General features: G+C 33.8%; 1 protein-coding gene across 1 annotated transcript in view; it reads left to right on the top strand.

Moving 5' to 3' along the window:
* The window catches only part of IQCM (IQ motif containing M), a 371357-nt gene that overhangs the window by 115581 nt on the left and 235633 nt on the right, over nucleotides 1-20143 (top strand). The window contains exons 5-6 of the mRNA XM_051964483.1: nucleotides 1870-2014; nucleotides 7880-8011. Of these exons, the coding sequence (XP_051820443.1) occupies nucleotides 1870-2014; nucleotides 7880-8011 (277 nt within the window). The remainder of the gene's footprint in view (nucleotides 1-1869; nucleotides 2015-7879; nucleotides 8012-20143) is intronic.

The following is a 20143-nucleotide window of genomic DNA, read 5'->3' as shown; positions in this document are numbered from 1 at the left end:
AAACAGTAGTTATGTTGAAGTCTAATAAGAATTCTATTTTAAAAATTTAAGTAATTTTAGTATGTATCCTAAAGTTGTTAAAGCTTAAAATTGTAATAAAATTTTTGGGATACCGTATGGTTATTTCTTGACCTTTTAACTCTGTATCAGTCTCATTCCTTTTAAACATATGTTTTTTTATCTTCAATTGAAATATCTTATCCCTCAATTCTATCCCCCTTTGCTCCCCAGTCCTTCACTTTTACTATGACTTTAATTTTTTTCCTTAATAGTTTTCACTTCTTTAGGAATTATAGGAATTAAAATTATCCCACCTATAATAAAAGAGACTAGAGTAGAGTTCTGAATCACTGGCATTTTATAAAGGATCTGATGGTCCCCTCTAATGAAGTGGATTTCAGATCTTCCTTGGGATCTGAAGTGCCACTTCCTTCCAGGGTCCTATTTTTATTTTATAGGGCTAGATATTCAGTCATTCCAAGATAGCTATACCAAATACGGAGTAATTTCATTGACTGACATGTGACATATAAGCTTAAAATAAGCAAAATAATATGTCATAAGTTGAATAAAATAAGGAATATTTCCATACAAGATAGGCTTCTCCTTAGCTTAGGCAAGAGGAAAATGGTACAAGTTATTACAGTCAGTGACCTAAGTGATAATAAGATGGTCATTTACTCCTATTGGACAAGGATCTCTTGATCCTCAAGTACAAATATATTTTGGATGACTTTCCATGTAGTTGAGTCACCTCCGCTATTCTAGACTTGTTAACCATGACAAGGAAAAACAAGAGTAGAAGGATTCCACTCAATTTCCTGTCAGCATTAAGTATTAAAATTCTGCAGCTCATAACTCTGGATCCTTATATACAGAATTTTGATATGATTCTATCAAATTGATTAATACTGATTGGAATAGAGTTGGGGTCCAAAATGAATTATTTCTTACATTTGTCCAACTATATACATTGTCCCATCCTTTTGATCCTATTTAATTCTTATCTTTCTATCATATTCACAGGGAAGAATCACCCCCAGTATTTGCTTTCTCTCTTTCTATTCCCACATCACAGACTTTTGAATAATAGTTTTAAAAATTATCCATTTTCCTTCCATAAACATATTACTCTTTATAATTTCTTACAAACTCTATCATTTGTCATTATATTGAGGAATTCATTTAACCTCTTTGGTTTTTGTTTTCTCTACCTGTAAGATGATGAATTTGGACTACACAAATTTTAAGCTACCTTCTAGCATTGATGTTATATAAGTAAATGTTATTTTTACTTTCCTTATTTTCAATATTTTTTTTCTTCCACATGTAAAAGTGAAATTTATTGTTGTTTTTTTTTTTTTTCCCAGCTCCCTCCATTTTTTTTATTTTGGATATTTGTGTAATTAAGACTTCCACGAACAAAATAAAAAACAAAACTACAATCTATTTTTGTGGTTATAGCATCTAGTATGTTACAAATAACAAGGAAGTATCATTTGAGGGAAATAAAGCATATCTTTGATAGGAACATTTGTAATAAATCATTTTTATAATGACATATGAACTTTGCTCAAATAGTCAAAAGAACTTTCTCAATTAGCTAAGCATATTACCATTCCTCCACTTAGTGTTAGCTGGGATATTAGCCTAAAGACATTCAACATTGTATTGAAACACCAGAACCTGGGAATTTCTGTCTGATCTTTAGAATTAATTTCTCAAAAGATAATAGAAACCTTTTTCTTGTCAAGTGAGAACTCAGTATATAAGTAACATAGGAAATGGAATGGAAGAGGAGAAAGGAAGTTAAAAATTTTTGTAACTATATATGGTAGCAATGCTAATTTTTTTTTCCATATGTATTAGGCTAAAGACCACGGACCATCTTTTAGAGCTGTTGTAAATGCATACCGCAGAATGGTTGACCGTATTCAGCGCCGAGCTGGTCTTCGGTATACAAGAGTAATTTTAAATTTTTCAGAGCTAGAAGAATGGCTAGACAGAAAAAAATGTGAGTAATAACTTGCATTCATTTTTAAAAAAATATTCTTGGCGTCTTATTTTTAATATAACAGTCATTTTGCAATGACTACTGTTTCCTCCATGTCATTTCCTTTTCCATACTCTCCAAGCTCCATAGTGAATTCTCTTTTTAACAAAGTCAATTAACCCAAGTCAGATTACATAGCTAACTCTTCAGAGGGTGTATATAACAATTTCCAAACCTAGTCTTCTGCTTCTGAGATAGGTTTCATCATTTATTGTAATTTGTATTTATTTTAAACATAGCAGTTATATGTACCTCAATTATTTTACATAATTTTTAGAACCAAAAGGTAAATAATTTTCCAAGGAATTGTAAACTGACTATTCTTCTTTATAAATATTACATATCACTGTTGGAATTCTATTCTGAAACCAAGTTCCCTAGGTCACACCTTAAAGTTTCTAATAGCACACAGACTTTTGTTTTTATTTACATAATATCTGTATTTTCTGTATTTCTTGAGATAAATAATAGAGTTGTGTGCTTAAGGGAACCAAAGAGGGAAAAAATAATCTGAAGTAGGTGTCATTAAATTAGATTAGTTGGAAATAGAAAAGTATTGCCTTCTAGCTTTGTAGAAGTCCTCACACCTTTTTTGCTCATGGGAAAAGACCTGTTAAATTGCTAAACAGGAATGTGAAAATTCTGAGAGCTTAATTTTTTTTTTTTGCTGCATAGTTATTTAGGGTTTTTAATATTATATTTTACAAATTTATTAAAAAAAACTTATGGGAGGCAGCAAAAGGCAAAACAGTGATTGGATTCAGAGAAGGAGTCTATGCTTATGATTTGTATGACCTTGAGTAAATATTACTTAACATCTCTCAGTCTCAGTTTCCTCATCGGTAAAATGAGTGGTTTAGAACTATAGAGCCTCTAAGATATCTTCCAGATCTAGATGTTTTCTGCTTTTGTTGTCACCTTCTCCCATTGCCATTGCTTTCTCAGGCTTTATATAGTACAAGAGAGCATTATGTTCAGATAATCTATATATGCCAGAAAGAATCAGTTCGCAGAAATACATTGCCTCTCTTCTAATCAGGATGCTCTCAGCAAAATAGCTATAAAGCCTTCCTGTCAGCTGAGCTCCTATTAGCGATATTCTGTTTTCTTCATTAGGCAGCTTTTCTCATTGTATCCTGAACTTCTGTCTTTGGCTCTTGCCTTTCTCCTTTCTGCTCTTTAGTCTTCTAATACTTCAGATCAAGGCTTCCTCATTAGCAGTGACCCATCTCTAACTTAAAATGTGAAATTCAAAAAAGCTTTCTATCAGATACAACCTCAACAGTCCATATATCATTTTCTTATTTTTGTGGTTTAGTCAGTCATTCATGTCTGACTTTTCATGAGCTCATGGACTTGTCCAGGAACTTTTCTTAGTAAAGATACTGAAGTAATTCACCATTCCCTCCTACACTTTAACAATAATCTCTAGTTATTTGATTTATAATTTCTCAGTTATAACCTTTAAAATTCTAAAAGTCATTAGATGAATTGATGAAGAATAATTACCTACAGTTATTGTCACATCAGTATTTATTTGCTTTACCCTCAAACAGGTCTTTTTAATATATTTATATTTCAATATATCCTAGGCCTCAGAACAGTTTGTCTTTTCTTACCATTTTATTTGAAAGGCTCTATTTCTTCTCATGATGATCTTTTTACTTTTCCTTGCATAATTTCTGTCTCCCTCATTCCTTTTAGCAGCAGAAATGTCCTGTGTTAAAGAGGTATATATACACATGTATATACATCTATGAGCATATATATATACATACTTACATGCCTGTATATGTATATACAAAGATGATTACACACACATATATACCCATTATACATATACAAACATATCTTATTTGAAGAAAGTTCTAAAAATAGTCTTTTTAAACTTTGCTAAACATTTGGCATTGTAGTACTAGGGATTATTCTGAGAAATCAGCATGGGAGAAAAGGTATGTTATGACTGCAAATGTAGGAAATGGCAAGAGGAAATTTTTTCTTTTGTAAACTGATACAGAAAAAATTTGCTTTCTTTTAGGAGTTGTGGTTTGATCATGTAATTGTTATGAGACAAATGGAAGAAAGGCTTTAGTCTTATAAGCCAAAGTAACTAATTTAAATTCTGATCTTGATAAAGAAATTTTTATGAAAAAAAAATCTATCTGGCCCAGGATTGCCCAATTACTCGAGGTTTCTAAATAGGAGAGAGAGAAGAATAATTGAATAGATATGCTACCCAATCAACAAATATGTCTTGTTGTTCTTCCCTAGACCAAAAGGTTCTTTTCATTAAGAATTTTAATCTAAATTTCATTTAATTCTATGGGAAATTATATGTGAAATATATATGTCCAAGATAAATATCCCCAAACAAATTTCAGGGCTTTATAAAGTTCTGGTACAGGTAACCTAGTATTATAATTTAAGCTAGAAACAATGCATAATCTTGATTAGTTATTTCTGTGATAGTAGTGCCTAATGGGAGACATTTGAGTAACTGTTTATACTGATAAAATTTTATTATCATCTTTTATTGTCTATATACTCTGAATATATATGTACCAAGAACAGCATTCTCGTAGTAATTTAGTAAAAGGATCTTTCATATAAAACATAATATTTGGACTCAATGCCTGTAATAATCATCTTTCAGTAGAGAATCTTTAACTGCAAGATTTCTTAGAAAAAAGAGATGACAGAACCAATGAAAAATGAATAGGCACAAAGAGGAAGGAAGTTGAGGTTACTACTTTTGCAAAGAAGTGCCTCTGGAAAGAAAAGACTATAAAAGATGCCCTCTTGTTTCCTTAAAGTTAAAAAGAACCTTTCTGAGATAGAATTTTGGGATAACCTTGAAGTTAATTATGTGAAAAGGGGAGAAAGAAGAAAAGGAGACCTAATGAGCCCAATACCAAGGAAGGGCATCAAGGGATGCTTCCCACTTAGACTGGGTAAAACTTTAAGTAAAAGGAGAATAGACAAAATGCTAGCTTGAATCTATGAGGTTCAGTGTAGCCTTTACTCTTTAATTTTATATTTATATTCCAAACTACAATATACATAGGTATTATTAGTATGCTGTTTTCACATGGCATGAATGAATATAGGTGAAATCACATGCTTAGTTAAATTGCTTAGTTAAATATATACACACAAAGGATTTATGTACACACATAAGTATATATACATTATATATTACATATTATATAATAATATATCTATGGCAAAGATTCTGTCAATCATATTGTTGTTGTTCATTTATTTTTCAGTCATGTTTGAGTCTTCATGAATCCCTTTGGAGTTTTCTTGGAAGTAATTTTCTAGTTCCTTCTCTAACTTATTTTACTAATGAGGAAACTGAAGCTAACAGGGTTAAGGTACTTGTTCAGGATCATACATCTCGTAAGTGTCTGAGGCTAAATTTGAGCTCAGGAAGATGAGTTTTCTTGACTCCAGATGTAGGACTCTATGCATTATGGAGCCACTTAGCTGCCTCCCTGTCAATCATAGGAGTCCTTATCTCATAATACTCTTGATTCAGTTTAATTTAACTGTCTGACATAATATTCTAGGATGACAGCATTTTTTTTTCAATATTTGCAAATTATTTGGTTAAAGAAACAAAAAATTTCAACCAATTTTTTCTCGGTAAGTCCATGGAATTGACTGTTATTTTACTTGATTTGATCACTTCTAATGATTAAAACAAAACAAAACAAAACAAATTGAGTAATTTTGAGATAGTTTCTCCCAGAATTACCAGCTGAGTGGTATATCTTCACATACCAATGCATGGTCTAATTCTCTACAACTTATTCTGCACTCTGCCAACCAAAACTTTTAACAGCAAAGTGATGATCATTTAGGTTGAAAATGTGCCCTTCTGGGACAGCTAGGTGGGGCAATGGATAGAGCACCAGCCCTGAAGTCAGGAGGGCCTGAATTCAAAGATGGCCTCAGACACTTAACACTTCCTAGCTGTATGATTCTGGGCAAGTCACTTAACTCCAATTACCTCAGGGAAAAAAAAAAGAAAAAAAGAAAAGAAAAGAAAGAAAGAAAGAAAGGGAAAAAAGAAAAGAAAATGTGCTCTCCTGAGCAAGAAAACAAGCATTTTTTTAAAATTAGAGACTTCTTGCTCTCAACTTTCTGAGACTGCTTTTCTTTTGGATTACGTCTAGGTTCATCTACCAATTAGTCATATGATCCTTTGAGAACCATTATGTCTCCTTCCATTCTTCCAGTTCCTCAATAAACAAACTGATAATAGGAAAAAAAAAGTGGTCTTTTAGCATAATGGGATTTAATTATAGCATGCACCTTAAGTATCAATTACAGCAACCTCCTTTTGAAAACTTAGGCCAAGCAATCTGTATGACTTATCCAAAGTCTCATAGCCTGCACATGGCAAAGTTAGGATTCACAGCCAAATCCTCAGACTACAATCCAACAGTCCTGCCATTACACATTTAATATCCTCAAACATGAAAATGACAAGTGGTACTCTCAGCTTATTTGAAAATAGAAAATTAATAGGCACATGAGATGTAAAATGTTGGTTGTTGAAATGCAATCATGTGAATCTATTTATGAATACATTTTGTAATTTGTATCTTTTTGGATGCCAGCATTTTAGAAAAATCTTTACTTATTTAAAAAACATTTTATAGAAACGTCCCACGTAACCTGTCAACAAGTCAGTCCAATTAATATAGAATAACTGCCATTATGGTTGAAAACTAGTGATTATATTTAGTTGCACGAATTAGTTTGTGAACCAACTACTGACCTGGAGTGCTCTTCTTACTGAAGGGGAGAATTAGTTGGCACAGATTCTTTAGAGATATTTTGGCAGTGATCCCCTAAATAATTTTCATGTTTAGAAATTTGAGGTGTTCAGCTAAAAAAAAATAAAAGAGGTATTCATATTAAAAGAAGATTCAGTTCTTTCCATACTTCTTATTCATGCATAATAAGGAAGGGACAGATACTACCTTTGTATTCTGGGGGGGAAATGACTGCTTTTTAGCTTAGTGAGGGTGGGCAGTGTCCAATAAAAGGGTGATTAAAAAAAGCAAAAGAGTGAGCTTTGACTGATGCAAATTCTTATTTCAGTTGATTATCATTAATTAATGATTCCTACCTGCAAGGCACTGTGTTAGACAAAAGAACAGCAAATATCCTTTAGGATATCATATTTTATTGGGGGAGAGAGGAGGGAAATAGAAGGTGTTGTAGATATAAACTCTTTGAAACCAAAGATGGTTCCATTTTTGTCTTTATTTACCTAGTGTTTAGCACAATGACTAATAAGTAATAGTCACTGAATGTTTGAATTAATGCTTCTTGAAAATTTAATGTTGTCTTGGATATTAGTCTATGTAAATTATAAATTGTAAATATGTATTTAGTAAGGAGCCATTACACAAAGAACTGCTCTAAGAAAATTAATGGAAGGAGAAATTACTTTAAACTAAGGGATGGGAAGGATGAGAAATCAGGCAAGGCTTCCTGGAAGAGGTAACACCTGGAAAGAGCAAGAAAGTTTTCAATCGGTCATATGAGAAGGAAGTGTACTATAGTTATGATGGACAGACAGAAAGAAAGATATAGAGGTTAAAGAATGAGAAGATTATCCCACTCACTCATGGGGCTATATCTTGGGGTTATTTTTTCCCCTCCTAAATCAGGAGGACTTTTTTGTAGGGTGGGGAGGGGATTTAAAAGTTTTGCAGCCACTAGGTGAGATTTGAAGTGATTTTTACTTTGGTTATTCACTAAAGAAAATATTTCTCTCTCCTTTTTTTCCCATCTTTTTTTCTTAAGTTTATGAAGTCATGTTTGCCAAGAGAGAATACTATCAAGGAGTTCCAATAGAGGATCTCCCTAAATATTTCAGGGACTGTGGTCATTTTCCATCCCAATCGCATATTGAAAGCACATATACGCTGGTTCAAAGTAGGTATCTCTTTTTACTTACTTTTTAATTAAGATAAAGTGCTTATGACAATGAGGTAAGTGAGAAAGTTATTCAGCTGACTTAATACCTTAATATACCTCATGGAGTTTGTAGAATGAAGGGTTTTTGTTTGTTTGTTTGCTTTTGTTTTGTTTTGTTTTTTTGGAGGGAAGAGAGTATTTCTTTGGCTTTTTCTCTTTTTTCCCCTCTATATTATATATAGACTATCCCACCCATTCATAAGGCTATATCTTGGGAATAGTTTTTCTCCCAAGGCAGGAGGACTTTTTTGGCGGGAAGGGGAGTAGGGGGAAATTTAAAAGTTAAGTAACTAAGTGAGATTTGAAGTGATTTTTAATTGGTTTGGTTATTCATTAAAGGAAATATTTTTCTCTTTTTCTTCCATCTTGTTTTTTTTAAGTTTATACAATCGTACACATATATGAGAGAAATTTAAGGGTTATGCTGGAAAGCATCTCATAAAACATTTAGGTCCAATCCCCTCATCTTATTTTATTTAAAAATGTTAATAGTCATTTATTTTTTTCAAATATATGCCAAGATAGTTCAACATTCATCTTTGCAAAACCTTGTGTTCCAAATTTTTCTCCTTCCTTTCCTCCTCCTCTCCCCAAAACAACAAGCAGTCCTTAAGGTTAAATATGTACAGTTCTTCTAAACATATTAAACTCTCTCATTTTAATGATGGGAAAACAGACCTAAAGCATTTGGGACTTGTGAGGGATGCAGAAGACCTCTACCTAAAATGACTACTCAGAGATCACTCAGTAGAAGGCAGAAAAGTTGTTTATTGAAAACCTCCAGAGGATGAGCCGTCCCATCGTGAGATAAGAAAGAGAAAGCTCGCTGTAGGAGGGCTAAAGAAGTAATAAAGATACATAGCTTTTATACAAGAAATTTCATCACAAGTAAAAGAACATTGAGAAGGGAGGGGGAGGCACCTAATTGGTTGTTGCTATTTGGGGAGATTGGAATGGAAGGTTTCTGTTTCCCTGAAATCTCCTGATTTCTAGGAAACAGAAAATCAGGCCTTCAGGCTTAATCAAGCAGACAGTGGTCCAACTAATAGACTAAATATTGATAAATGTCAAATACCAATAAATGTCATCAGCTCAGGTTAAGTAAATATGTTTCTAGCTGGCCAAGGCTCAAGTAGATATGAGCCTGCACATATTATACAGGTCATAGGGGAAACACAGAAATAATGAAAATAAAATATAGAAAAAGAATTCATACATTCCTGTAAGTTCTTCACCTTATCTATTCCCCACAGACTTGTCCTAGGTTATAACCAGGCTAAATTTGTATTTTTATGTCTTAAAACTTCTTTTCCTGCCCAAAGAAGCTAATTTTGGCATTGAGGATACATCTATATTCAAATAGATAAAAATATAAGACAAGTTTCCAGTTCTGTTTAAATGTAAAAATAACAATAGGAGTATTTCTGTTAAGATTGTAGCAATCTAGTGATTCCAAATTTCTCCCAGCAGTCATTGATTAAAGTCCAGAGAGGTTACATTTCACATCACCTGTGGCAGCTAAAACAGACCCAATTGACACCAAATAGAATTAAACACCTCCAAGCCTGTTTCTTCAAGCTAGGAATAAAGAGGGACAGACAGAGAGACAAAGGGACAGACACACACAAAGATATAGATGAAGAGAAAGAGAGACAGAGACAGAGATAAAGACAAAGAGACAGAGACAGACTGACAAGAGAAATATCTATTATCACTGTTGGTAGTGACCTCAAAAGCATATTGGGATTATGATCCAGTATCTCAAGAGAATTTGTAGGCTTAGACCTTTTCCAAATAAAGAGGCAAAGATTTAATTATACCACTGTGTGAGACGGGTGCTAACCTCCCTTTCCCAAACTAACTAATTAGGAACATCTTCAGGTACAAAGAGAAAGAATTTACTTAATCCCTGCAGAGAGAGGACCAAGCTCACCTGGGAGCCATCCCAATTCCCACCATGTGCTCCTGAACCTGATCAGCCAGAAGAACACCCGGTTAAATAGGAAAAGACTCCAAGCCTTCTTATTGGATAGACTAAAAGGACTTAGATGAGAAAGCTTCATCCAATCGGTCCCATTCGATATTAATGTCCTTGTTAAATGTACAATATTATAACAACAATGAACTATTGTATTAATATAGATTTCTTAAATAATACAAAAATGTAGCAAAATATGTAAATTCAAATCATGAAAACACAGTACCCAAATCAGTATTTTTTGGGTAAATCAACATATATCAATTGTCAATTTGATTACCAAATCAATTGTCAAGATTACCAAGTGGCAAGGTCCACTCCTAGTCAGTTGTATTCCACACAGTTAATGAAATATTTTAAGAAATCTTAGCAACTGCATAACATTAAGATGAAACCAAGTTACTTTAGATAAGTTGATTTTCTCTTTTAAAAATTAATTACATTAAAACACAATTCCAGAATACAACCAGGAAAAAAATAAGATCATCTGTGATTAAAAAAAAATCTACTTCCAATAAAAGAAAAGGTAAATATATGTTGTGTTCTGCTTTCTAGAGCCTCCAAGTTGGGGTGACAAAACATACTGTGCTTTCTAGAGTCCCCATGCCAGAATAATTAAAATATACTGTCCTGGTGGAGAAGTGATGAGGGCAGGACTCCTGAGGATAGTGGAAAAATAGAGTCTGTTTCTTCCAAGGACTTTCCCCTTTTTATACCCTTATACCCTTATGTAACAAAAATAACACTGGGCATGCGCCAAGTATATGCTGCCCACGTGGGACGGACCACACAAACAACTTGCTATTGTACATAGTTTGCCACTTGGTATCACTCTGCTTCAATCACAACACAAGTTGTCACCACCCCCTAACTTCTCAGGAAGGCATAGAGCCCTTCGGGGAAATGGAGAGCAGAACCAGAAATTGTCAGCAGATTCTCTCTGGGCTGAAAGGTCTTTACCTCACTCAGAGTTTCCCCACTGACTGTGACCCTCTACATTTCACTCTTTCTTTTGTTTTAATTGAATCAGATATATACCAGTGATTAAATCCATTGCCATGGGAGGAATGACACAGACAAGTTGTAATATCATACAAACAAGTAGTAGCATAACAAACAATCTAAATAAACAAAATACCATAAAATATTTCCATGAGTCCCAGAAGAAAGGTGCAAAAAATAACTATCAATTCACAATCACATATACCTCCTTCAGCAGCCAAGAGATAGTCCAAAAGCAATCTATTGTCCATCACTTCATGTCTCAGGGAATCCAATGATTCCTGCAGATTTTCAAGTTCTGCATCAGTTTTATTGACAGTTATTTTTGATGTTCATGAATCAGTTGCCATACACAAAGGGTTAACTGCTAGGCTCTTTCAGTGGTGGATTAAGTCAGAGATGAAACCACCTGATGTTTCTTGGATCTTCTCCTTCATTTAGAGGATCTTCTCTTTTTCAGTCTCTCTCTGATGGACAAGCCAAATACGGCTCGTTGACACCCATCTGATCCCTTTTCCACCTGTAGAGATACAAGCAAACCCTCTCCCCCAAGCAGTTAACCTATCTGGTCCCTTCTATTCACCACTCTCCAGACTCTCCACATCACCTGGCAATTATCTAAAGATATTGGAGCTGCTCACACTGGACACTGCCCTTCTGATGGCTTATAAGACCTGTCTGCTGAAACCAGTGCATCTCCATCAAATAATTTTTTTTTAATATGTATAGTTCAGTTTAGAAATTCTCTAGGGCTTCCTCTTTTATTTTTGGAGGAGCATCTTGATATATCTCTTTCCCATAGATTGATGGGGATTTTTTTTTTTACTACAAAAGGAGTAAAAACTCCTGTTTTATCTTCAAATTTCCATCTCAAAGGGGCAGCACTAAATTCAGCTGCTATTGATCCTCCTATGCCAGACATATGGGTGTTTGCCATAATCTTTGGCCAGTGACTGGGATATTAGTTACACATTCCCCAGTTTCCCAAATCAATTTTGTAAGCACGTTCAAGAGGTGAAATGGTCAAGCCCACTGTGAGTGGAGGCAAGGGACCCATAGGCTGGACAGGGACAGATTTCACCTCTCCAGGGAATAGCTCAGTAGTCCTAGCAGTATACAGCTCTATTCTCCCTAATTGCAATCCCCTTCCACACCAGGTTGCTTGAAGACTCTCTGGGTGCAATAGCAGTTGCCATCCAGCTGCAAGTGTTTTTTGCCTGGGGACTCTGGAGCCAAGTCCCACCTCTTGTAATAAGCACATAGGGGATGGGCAAAACTGCCCATGGGTGGTGCTGATGGTATCATTACCCCTCCCACTTCTCCTCCTCCTCCTCTCCCCACCCATGAAGGCGAAGTTGAGGGAAGAGGGTCAGAAGATGGGGAATACTCTAAGGGCTCATGCTCAGGTGTAGACAGAATTGAAAATGAGTTTTGAAGGTGAAAAGTAAGCTCATCATCAAGGTACTTAAGGTACTTAATTTTTTTTTTCTGCCCAACATGTCATGGTACTTAAGATACTTAATTTTCTTCTCACCCAACTGACTGTGCCCTAGAACAGTAGTGACAAGCAAAATAAATCAATAAAATACTAAAAAAGACTTCCTTAGCAAAATCAATCAATAAAATACTAAAAAAGATTTCCTTAGCAAAATAAGTCAATAAAATACTAAAAAAGACTTCCTTTATGTAACAAAACAATATTGGGCATGCCCTAAGTATATACTGCCCATGTGGATCACATAAACAACTTGCTATTGTATGCAGTTTGCCAACTGGTTATCACTCTGCTTCAATCACAACACAGGTTGTCATCTCCCTCTGAATTCTCTGAAAGCCTGAGAGGCTTTAGGGGAGATGGGGAGCTGAACCAGACATTGTCAGCAGGTTCCCTCTGGGCTGAAGGATCTTATACCTCACCCAGAGTTCCCCCACTGACAGTGACCCTTTACAAATATGAATAAAAAATGTTTTTTTAGAATTGGAAGACAACTTTCCTTGATAAAAAAAAAAATTAAATCTTTCTTTAGTTCTCCAGACCTCAGATGTAACACTCATTCAAATGAAAAGAGTAGATAAGAAATGAGACAAAGGAGGAGACCTTAGAATTCATCTCCTCCCCTCCTCATCAATAGACATATAAAAAAATCAGTCTGGTAAAATTCCTAAAATGTCTCACAAATTCTTAACATCCTAACAGAAAATCAGGCTATTTATAGAAAACTATTCCTGTTTAAACCCCTTCTTGTATCCAGATTGATTTTTGTTTTTGACATGGTAAAAAAGATGATTCTTTGCCTCATTTCTTACCTAGCCTTAGTCACTGAATGGGCATTGCCTCAGACAAACTGAGACCTGGTTAGCTTAAAAAGGCATCAATGTATGATATTTCCTGTCTGCTGTCATCTCTGTACTTTCTGCTTCTAGCTCTCTAAAGCTGAGAACTTTGGAACTGCTAGATAGGATATCTTCCACTCTTTCTCCAACACAATTTTTCAAGCCTAGCCTGACTCAACCTCCACTGGGCTTAAAGATTTAAAGCCCTTGGAATTGTGGATAATTTGTTTTCTCTGTCTATTGATTTTTATTGTTATTGTTTTTGATCTCTTCCTACTTTTTTCCCTCTTTCTCCTCTTCCTCCTCCTTTTACTTTTCTTCTTCCTTGTCCTCCTCTTCCTGTTAAAGAGATTTCATTTATCATCAAGGCATAAGACCTTTTAATAGTTTAACAGCTCATTAATATGTTGTAATAATATTCTAGACCTTCTATGACTACATCAATTTGAGGCTGGAAGGGAAGACTCCCATGTATAAGTATTCAGATGCTTGTTTCTTATTTTTTGATTTATTGACATATAATTATGTGTCATTCTCTAATAATTTTCTCTATACATTATAAATTTCTTTTTATTTCTGATTTTGGTAATTTACTTTTCCTCCATTTTTGTCTAAAGTAGCAATTAATTTATTAAAATATTGGTCTTGTTGTTTTAAACTACATGATTTTTTCTTGCATTGAATTGTTCTAGGAAATTCATAATTTTTAGATCTCTTTTGTTTTTTTCCTAATTAAAACCGAAGAACTCATTAATTTTTTTTGTTAATATATTCAGGGAAATAAATTCTATTGTAACCACCCTATGAATTGTATTTTATATACTAAGATGTAAATCGAAGTATTATTGTTACAATAATGTGTATTATTGTGTGTTACAGAAATCAGAAATCCAAGTATGAATACAGGAAAAAAGTTTATTTTTTTCTCATGAGAAAGGGTGTACAATATCTGACACACAGCAAGTGGTTTTAGAGAGAGATATATACCCAGGCAAAGGGCATTCCCTTTTTCATTCCCCAACTCCCCTCCCCCTTTCTCTCCCAACTCCCAGGCTCCTTTTCCCTTAGACTGGGGTTTCTAAAGCAGTTTAGGGAAAAAAAAAATGAGGTAAGAAAGCCTGAGGGCTATCAAATGCTTAACAGAACATATTGTTTCCCACTCAATCCAGTCTTTGTCCCCAAGGAGCTTCCATTCTAGAAAGGGAAGATAACACTGGAAATCTAGGAGCAAAGAACAAAATTTTTTTTCAAATCTCAGACCCCCAGCCCTGATTTCAAACACCAGTTCCTGCCCCAAAGGAACTTATATTCTTAAATTCTTCTGGGGCATGGCCCAGTGGGTTTCAATTTTTAATTTATTTATTTTATTTTTTTTTGCACAAGATTTTTTTTTTTTTTATTTAAGCTTTTTATTTACAAAGTATATGCATGGACAATTTTTCCACCATTGACCCTTGCATAACCTTTTGTTCCATTTCCCCTTCTTCCCCCCAACCCCTTCCCTAGCTGGCAGGGAGGTTTTCAATTTTTTAATTTAACATTTCTTCAATTTAATTTTTATACTGTGGAAACCAAATAAATTCATTTTTCATAGTCTTCATAGTAATTTTTATGTTATTTATTATATTCTGTAATTTGATTTTTGATCCAATTGTTAAGGTTCAAAAAGTAGATCCCAAAAAGTTGGGTCAAAGACCAATGTCAAAGTATCTCAAAAGATTTTGTAGGCTTGAACCCATCTCCAAGTCAAGGGGCAAAGTTTATTGTAATGGTAAAGCCTATTGAAGCAGGCTAAGTTCCAAAAGAATTTAGCAAAGAACCAGGAACAAGGATACAAATTTATCCAGTTTTCCCTGTCACTATTATACTAATTTTATGGCCTAGAGCCAGAACTGAGGAGTGATCTATTCACTATTGTCTCAGGAATTTGGTTATTACTGACCAGAAGATTATCTATTTGATGGTCAGCAAAGTTTGTAGGAAGCTAGAAGACTTTAGAATTCGACAGATTATCAGAACAAAAGCACTCTACATTCTGGGGACTTCAGGATCACTCATTCTAAAGCCAGAAGACTTTAGAATCATTGACAGAATGTTAAAATAGAAGCACTCTAAGTTCAAGGAGGGGGCCTACTCACTGATGTTTTCCTTAGAAGCTATACCACATCACATTTATAATTTTAATTTAGAAAGTTTCAATTTAGACCTTTATTTAAAGAAACTTGTGTTTAATTTATTAATAATTCCAATTGGGTTTAATCTATAAAGGCGATGCTGAAGTTTTCTACTTTTCTTTAAAGGTTCTTAATGTTCTAGAGTGGGTTCAATTTATGTGATTGTCATGTTTACATTTGACAAAAAATGAATTCTCTAATCCATCAAATTCTTAATTTAATAACTTTATTACTGTTCTGTTAATTTTGTAACATTTTTCTTACTTTTTCCAGCTGGCTTAACTTTTTTGGAAACTAGTATTGAATACACAACTTTTACAGTTTTTCTTTTGCATCTCATTTCACTTTTTCTTTAAGAACTCATTTACTTTGCAATAACATACATGAATGTTTAACACTGATATATTTTCATTGATGATATACCTTTAATGATCATAAAGTTGTCATTCCATTGAGATCAGAAAGGGAACCCAACTCAAAAGAATTTGTAGACTTGAACTCATCTCCAAATCAAGGGGCAAAATTTATTGTAATTGTAATGCCATTGAAGCGGTCTAAATCCAAGAGAATTTAGCAAAGAAACAGAAGCAAGGAGATACATTGATCTAGTTCTTCAAGTTATAGATATGCTAATTTTATGGCCCAGAGATAGAACTGAGGAGTGTTCTCTGGAATTTGTCTGACTGACCAACAGATTATCCATTTGACAGTCAGCAATGAACTGAGGAGTAGTCTATTCACTATTGTCTCAGGAGTTTGATTTGTGGGACTATCTTGAGGGCAGAAGACTTTAGAATTCCCAGATTGGGTGTGGGGAACCTTGGTCACAGATTCCAAAGCCAAAGGACTTGGAATCACTGACTTATTGTTAGAACAGAAGCCTCCTAAGATCAGGGGACTTCAAACTTATTATCTCCCCTAGCATCTATATTAAATTGATTTCACATATTTTAATTTTCTTTAATTCAATTCAATTTTGCTTAAATCATACATGGCAGCTAGGGGAGGAGGTGGAGGGAGGGAGGGGAAAAATTGGAACAGAAGCGAGTGCAAGGGATAATGTTGTAAAAAAATTACCCTGACATGGATTCTGTCAATATAAAATTATTATTAAATAAAATATATTAAAAAAATCATACATGGCAAAAACTTTTCACTTTATGAAGTCATCTGATGGATAATACATTTTTTCCCCAACACTCTTATGTCTTAAGTGATTAAAAAAAATCACTTTGTTTCCTAGAGTTAACATGATTCTAGATCTTGTATTTTTCTCTTTTTTATAACTCTTTTTAGAAGTGAATCTAACCCACTAATGTATAGTTTTTATTAAATTTATTTTTCCTTTTTCATGCTCAATTACAATTTTCTTTTTTTCCCATAATTTTCATCCTTTTCATTAGCTCTACCTTATTTCCCTTTACTTAATATGATTCCATTATTAAGACTCATAACACCAGAGAGAGATTTAATTACGGTCTTTAATAACTCATTTAATAAATGTCTCCTGATGAATTCCCACAGAAAAATCCAAATTTCTAATTGGTTCAATTAACTACATTGGACTTTTTTGGAGGAATTCTCACAGAAAAATCAAATTTCTGGATTGATTCAATTAACTATGTTGTATTTTTTTGGAGGGTTTAGTCCTTCCTTGACCTTTCTATCTGAGACTTACTTATTCATCATGTATAAGGTCTACAATGTTACAATTAATTTTTTTCATTCCTCTATTCTTTTATTATTTTTTATATGTGATCTTCTTCCCAGACAACTTTTAGTTGTCTAAATTTAGATTTAGTTATCAAAATTATTTTGCTGTTCAGCATTTGGTAATGAAATCAAAGACTTTGTTGCCTTCCATTTTCAAATTGTTGCCAAGATAATGGACAGTTTCACTTTGGTCGGCAATACCTCTCAAATATGTTGACACTTCTTCTCTGACCCTGCCACAACTATTTACCAACTCATGGCTAGGTTATTTTAATAGTTTCTGTGGTGGGTTTGCTTGCCTCAAGTCTCTTTCTATTCTCATCCATCCTCCATTCAGTTATTAAAGTAATTTTCTTAAAAATCCAGTTTTGATCATGTCACCTACTCCCTTCTTCCCAATCGCCTAGAAATTCCAGTGATTTCCTACTGTCTCCAGGATCAAATACACTCTATCTCAACTCCAGAGTTTTCTTTTCTTCTCCCTCCTCCCTTTCCCCTCTCTGGCTCCCTCTCTTTCCTTCTCTTACTTCCCCTCCCCATTCTACCCTTAATCTTTCTTAATTCCAGTGACTTCCCTTTGTAATTATTTCTATTTAAATTTATTCTTTGCTTTATATTGTAAACCTGAAATAAAGAAGACTACCAGAGTATAAAAACAAAAAATTTTTAAAATGAGTTAAGGGGATTGCAATTGAGGTCATCATGCACCACTCTAGTGCTGAAGTGATCAAGAAGGATCAAGAGCAGCAGGATTAAAAGTATTTCAACAGGGAGGGAGTCTCATGAGAAGTACAGCTTGGAGAAGTTAAGTAAGTTGTTTTATATAACAATCAAAAATTGAGGAAAGTTGGTAGAAGTAGTACAGCTTGGAGAAGCTGTTAAGTAAGTTGTTTTATATAACAAGCAAAAGTTGAGGAAATCTGGTAGGAGAAGTACAGCTTGGAGAAGTTGTTAAGTTGTTTTATATAACAATCAAAAATTAAGGATGGCTGGTAGGGAGGAGTGACATCTGGTCAGAACAGCAGACTCCAGTTGAAGGTACAGCAATTTTGTGGGGATCAGTTGAGATCCAAATCAAATAGTCCCTTCTGATGTCTGCATTGAGCATTCTTTTTAAAAACTGGTTTTTGTAGCCCTCAGACAATTAGCTCTAGGATCAGGCAACGTCAGCTGTTGCATTGGACTGTATGTATTTATTTACATGTTGTCTGCTCCATTAGATTGTGGGTAGAGACTGCCTTTTGCCTTTTAGTGTCCCTAGTACTTAGCATAATATACTTAATATTTATTGATATTGATGAATCCTTGTTTCCCTACTTTCCAATCTTCCATCTCTCAACTTTCCTTTAATACAACCCTGTTCTTCCTTGAAGTTGGAGCCAATCAGAGCAGTTGATGCAAAATGGAATTATCAGAAAGTTTATGAATTCTCCATAAAAGAAGATGTTGGGAGTTTAATGCTGTGCCCTCCAGTTAGAGAGAAAAGACAACTGAGAAAATGCAAAAAATCAAAATGAGCCATTCTTTATGGTGATAACATTTTGGGTATTAGCTTATTTTGTGGGCCATAATAGGATACAAAAGAGTATGTTATTTTCCAGAGTTAAGCCAAGAAGAGCAGTTATTGATGAAAAAAATTATTGGAGAGTGAAAGAATTGGGAAATCAGGCTATTTGATAATCTCTCATCCTACCAATTTTCAGGAACTCATTATAGTGTTCATTTATATTTCCGACAGTATTAAGGAAAACATTGGTTGGCATATTAATGGGTGTTCAAACTATGATTGTGTCTTAATAAAATATATATTTGAAACTATCTTTTCTAAAGTAGCTTAATATTTATCATTTCTAATGTAAGTAATTTATACAAGTGAATAAACTGCATATATGAGCATATATGAGAACGATTATGTAGGAAATTTTAAACATAAATGATTCTAATTGTGCTATATCAAACTAAAAAGTCTTTATGGATGTATAGAAAGCTTTTATTAAACATTATGTAAAATAAAGAAGAGAACATCTTTCAAAATGTATTGGAATTTCATATTTCTCTCTAGTTGAAATTCTAAGTTATTTTAAATTTAGTAATTCATTCTATTATTTTATTTATTTTAAATTCTAAACATTTTATTTCACTAATCAAGTCTTTATTAATTACTTCTTTGATGATAAATAATAGCTCTATATACTAATCAACACATTTCATGCTGTACATTAGTTCATGTAACCCACATGTGGTTAAATCAATTGACTAACTTCCCAAAGAATACTGACTATAATATATCAAGTAGGTCAAATTCCTAAAACAGCCTACAAAATCTAGGTATTTTTAGCATCTTCCCTCCCCCCACCCCCACCTCTTTTCCCATTCTTATCACTATGGTAACAACAGATTTTTATGACCAAGGACATGATTTTCATCTAAGAATCTAGCTTTGGGAGAATAAAGTCACTTCTTACTGAGTCCATAGGCTAATTTTTCCAAGTATACTTGATAACGCATTTGCGAAACCTCTATTTATTTAACATTTAAATGTCTGCTAAGTGAAAATAATGACATTAGCAATCACAGATTTGACTAGGAAGGACAACATTATTTTTATTCTGATTATGGGTTTGTAATAGAAGAGTCCAAGCAATATAATGGCAGAACTGGAAGGAATTTTAGAGGTCATACAGTCAAACCCATTTATTTTATCAATGGAGAAAATGAAAAACAGAAATTAAGTGATTTGCCTAGGGTCTCAGAATTAGTTATTAAAATCAAAGATTATGAACCTGGATCTTTTACTATCTGTCTCAGGCAAATTTACCACATTGCCAATGTTTTTGCACTTTTTTTTTGAGAAATTATTTTACACACACACACACACACACACACGCG

This window comes from Antechinus flavipes, chromosome 6 (assembly GCF_016432865.1).
Source record: "Antechinus flavipes isolate AdamAnt ecotype Samford, QLD, Australia chromosome 6, AdamAnt_v2, whole genome shotgun sequence".
Taxonomy (NCBI): Eukaryota; Metazoa; Chordata; class Mammalia; order Dasyuromorphia; family Dasyuridae; genus Antechinus; species Antechinus flavipes.
Note: the sequence above shows the minus strand (reverse complement) of the source record. Positions and strands in the feature narration are given on the sequence as shown.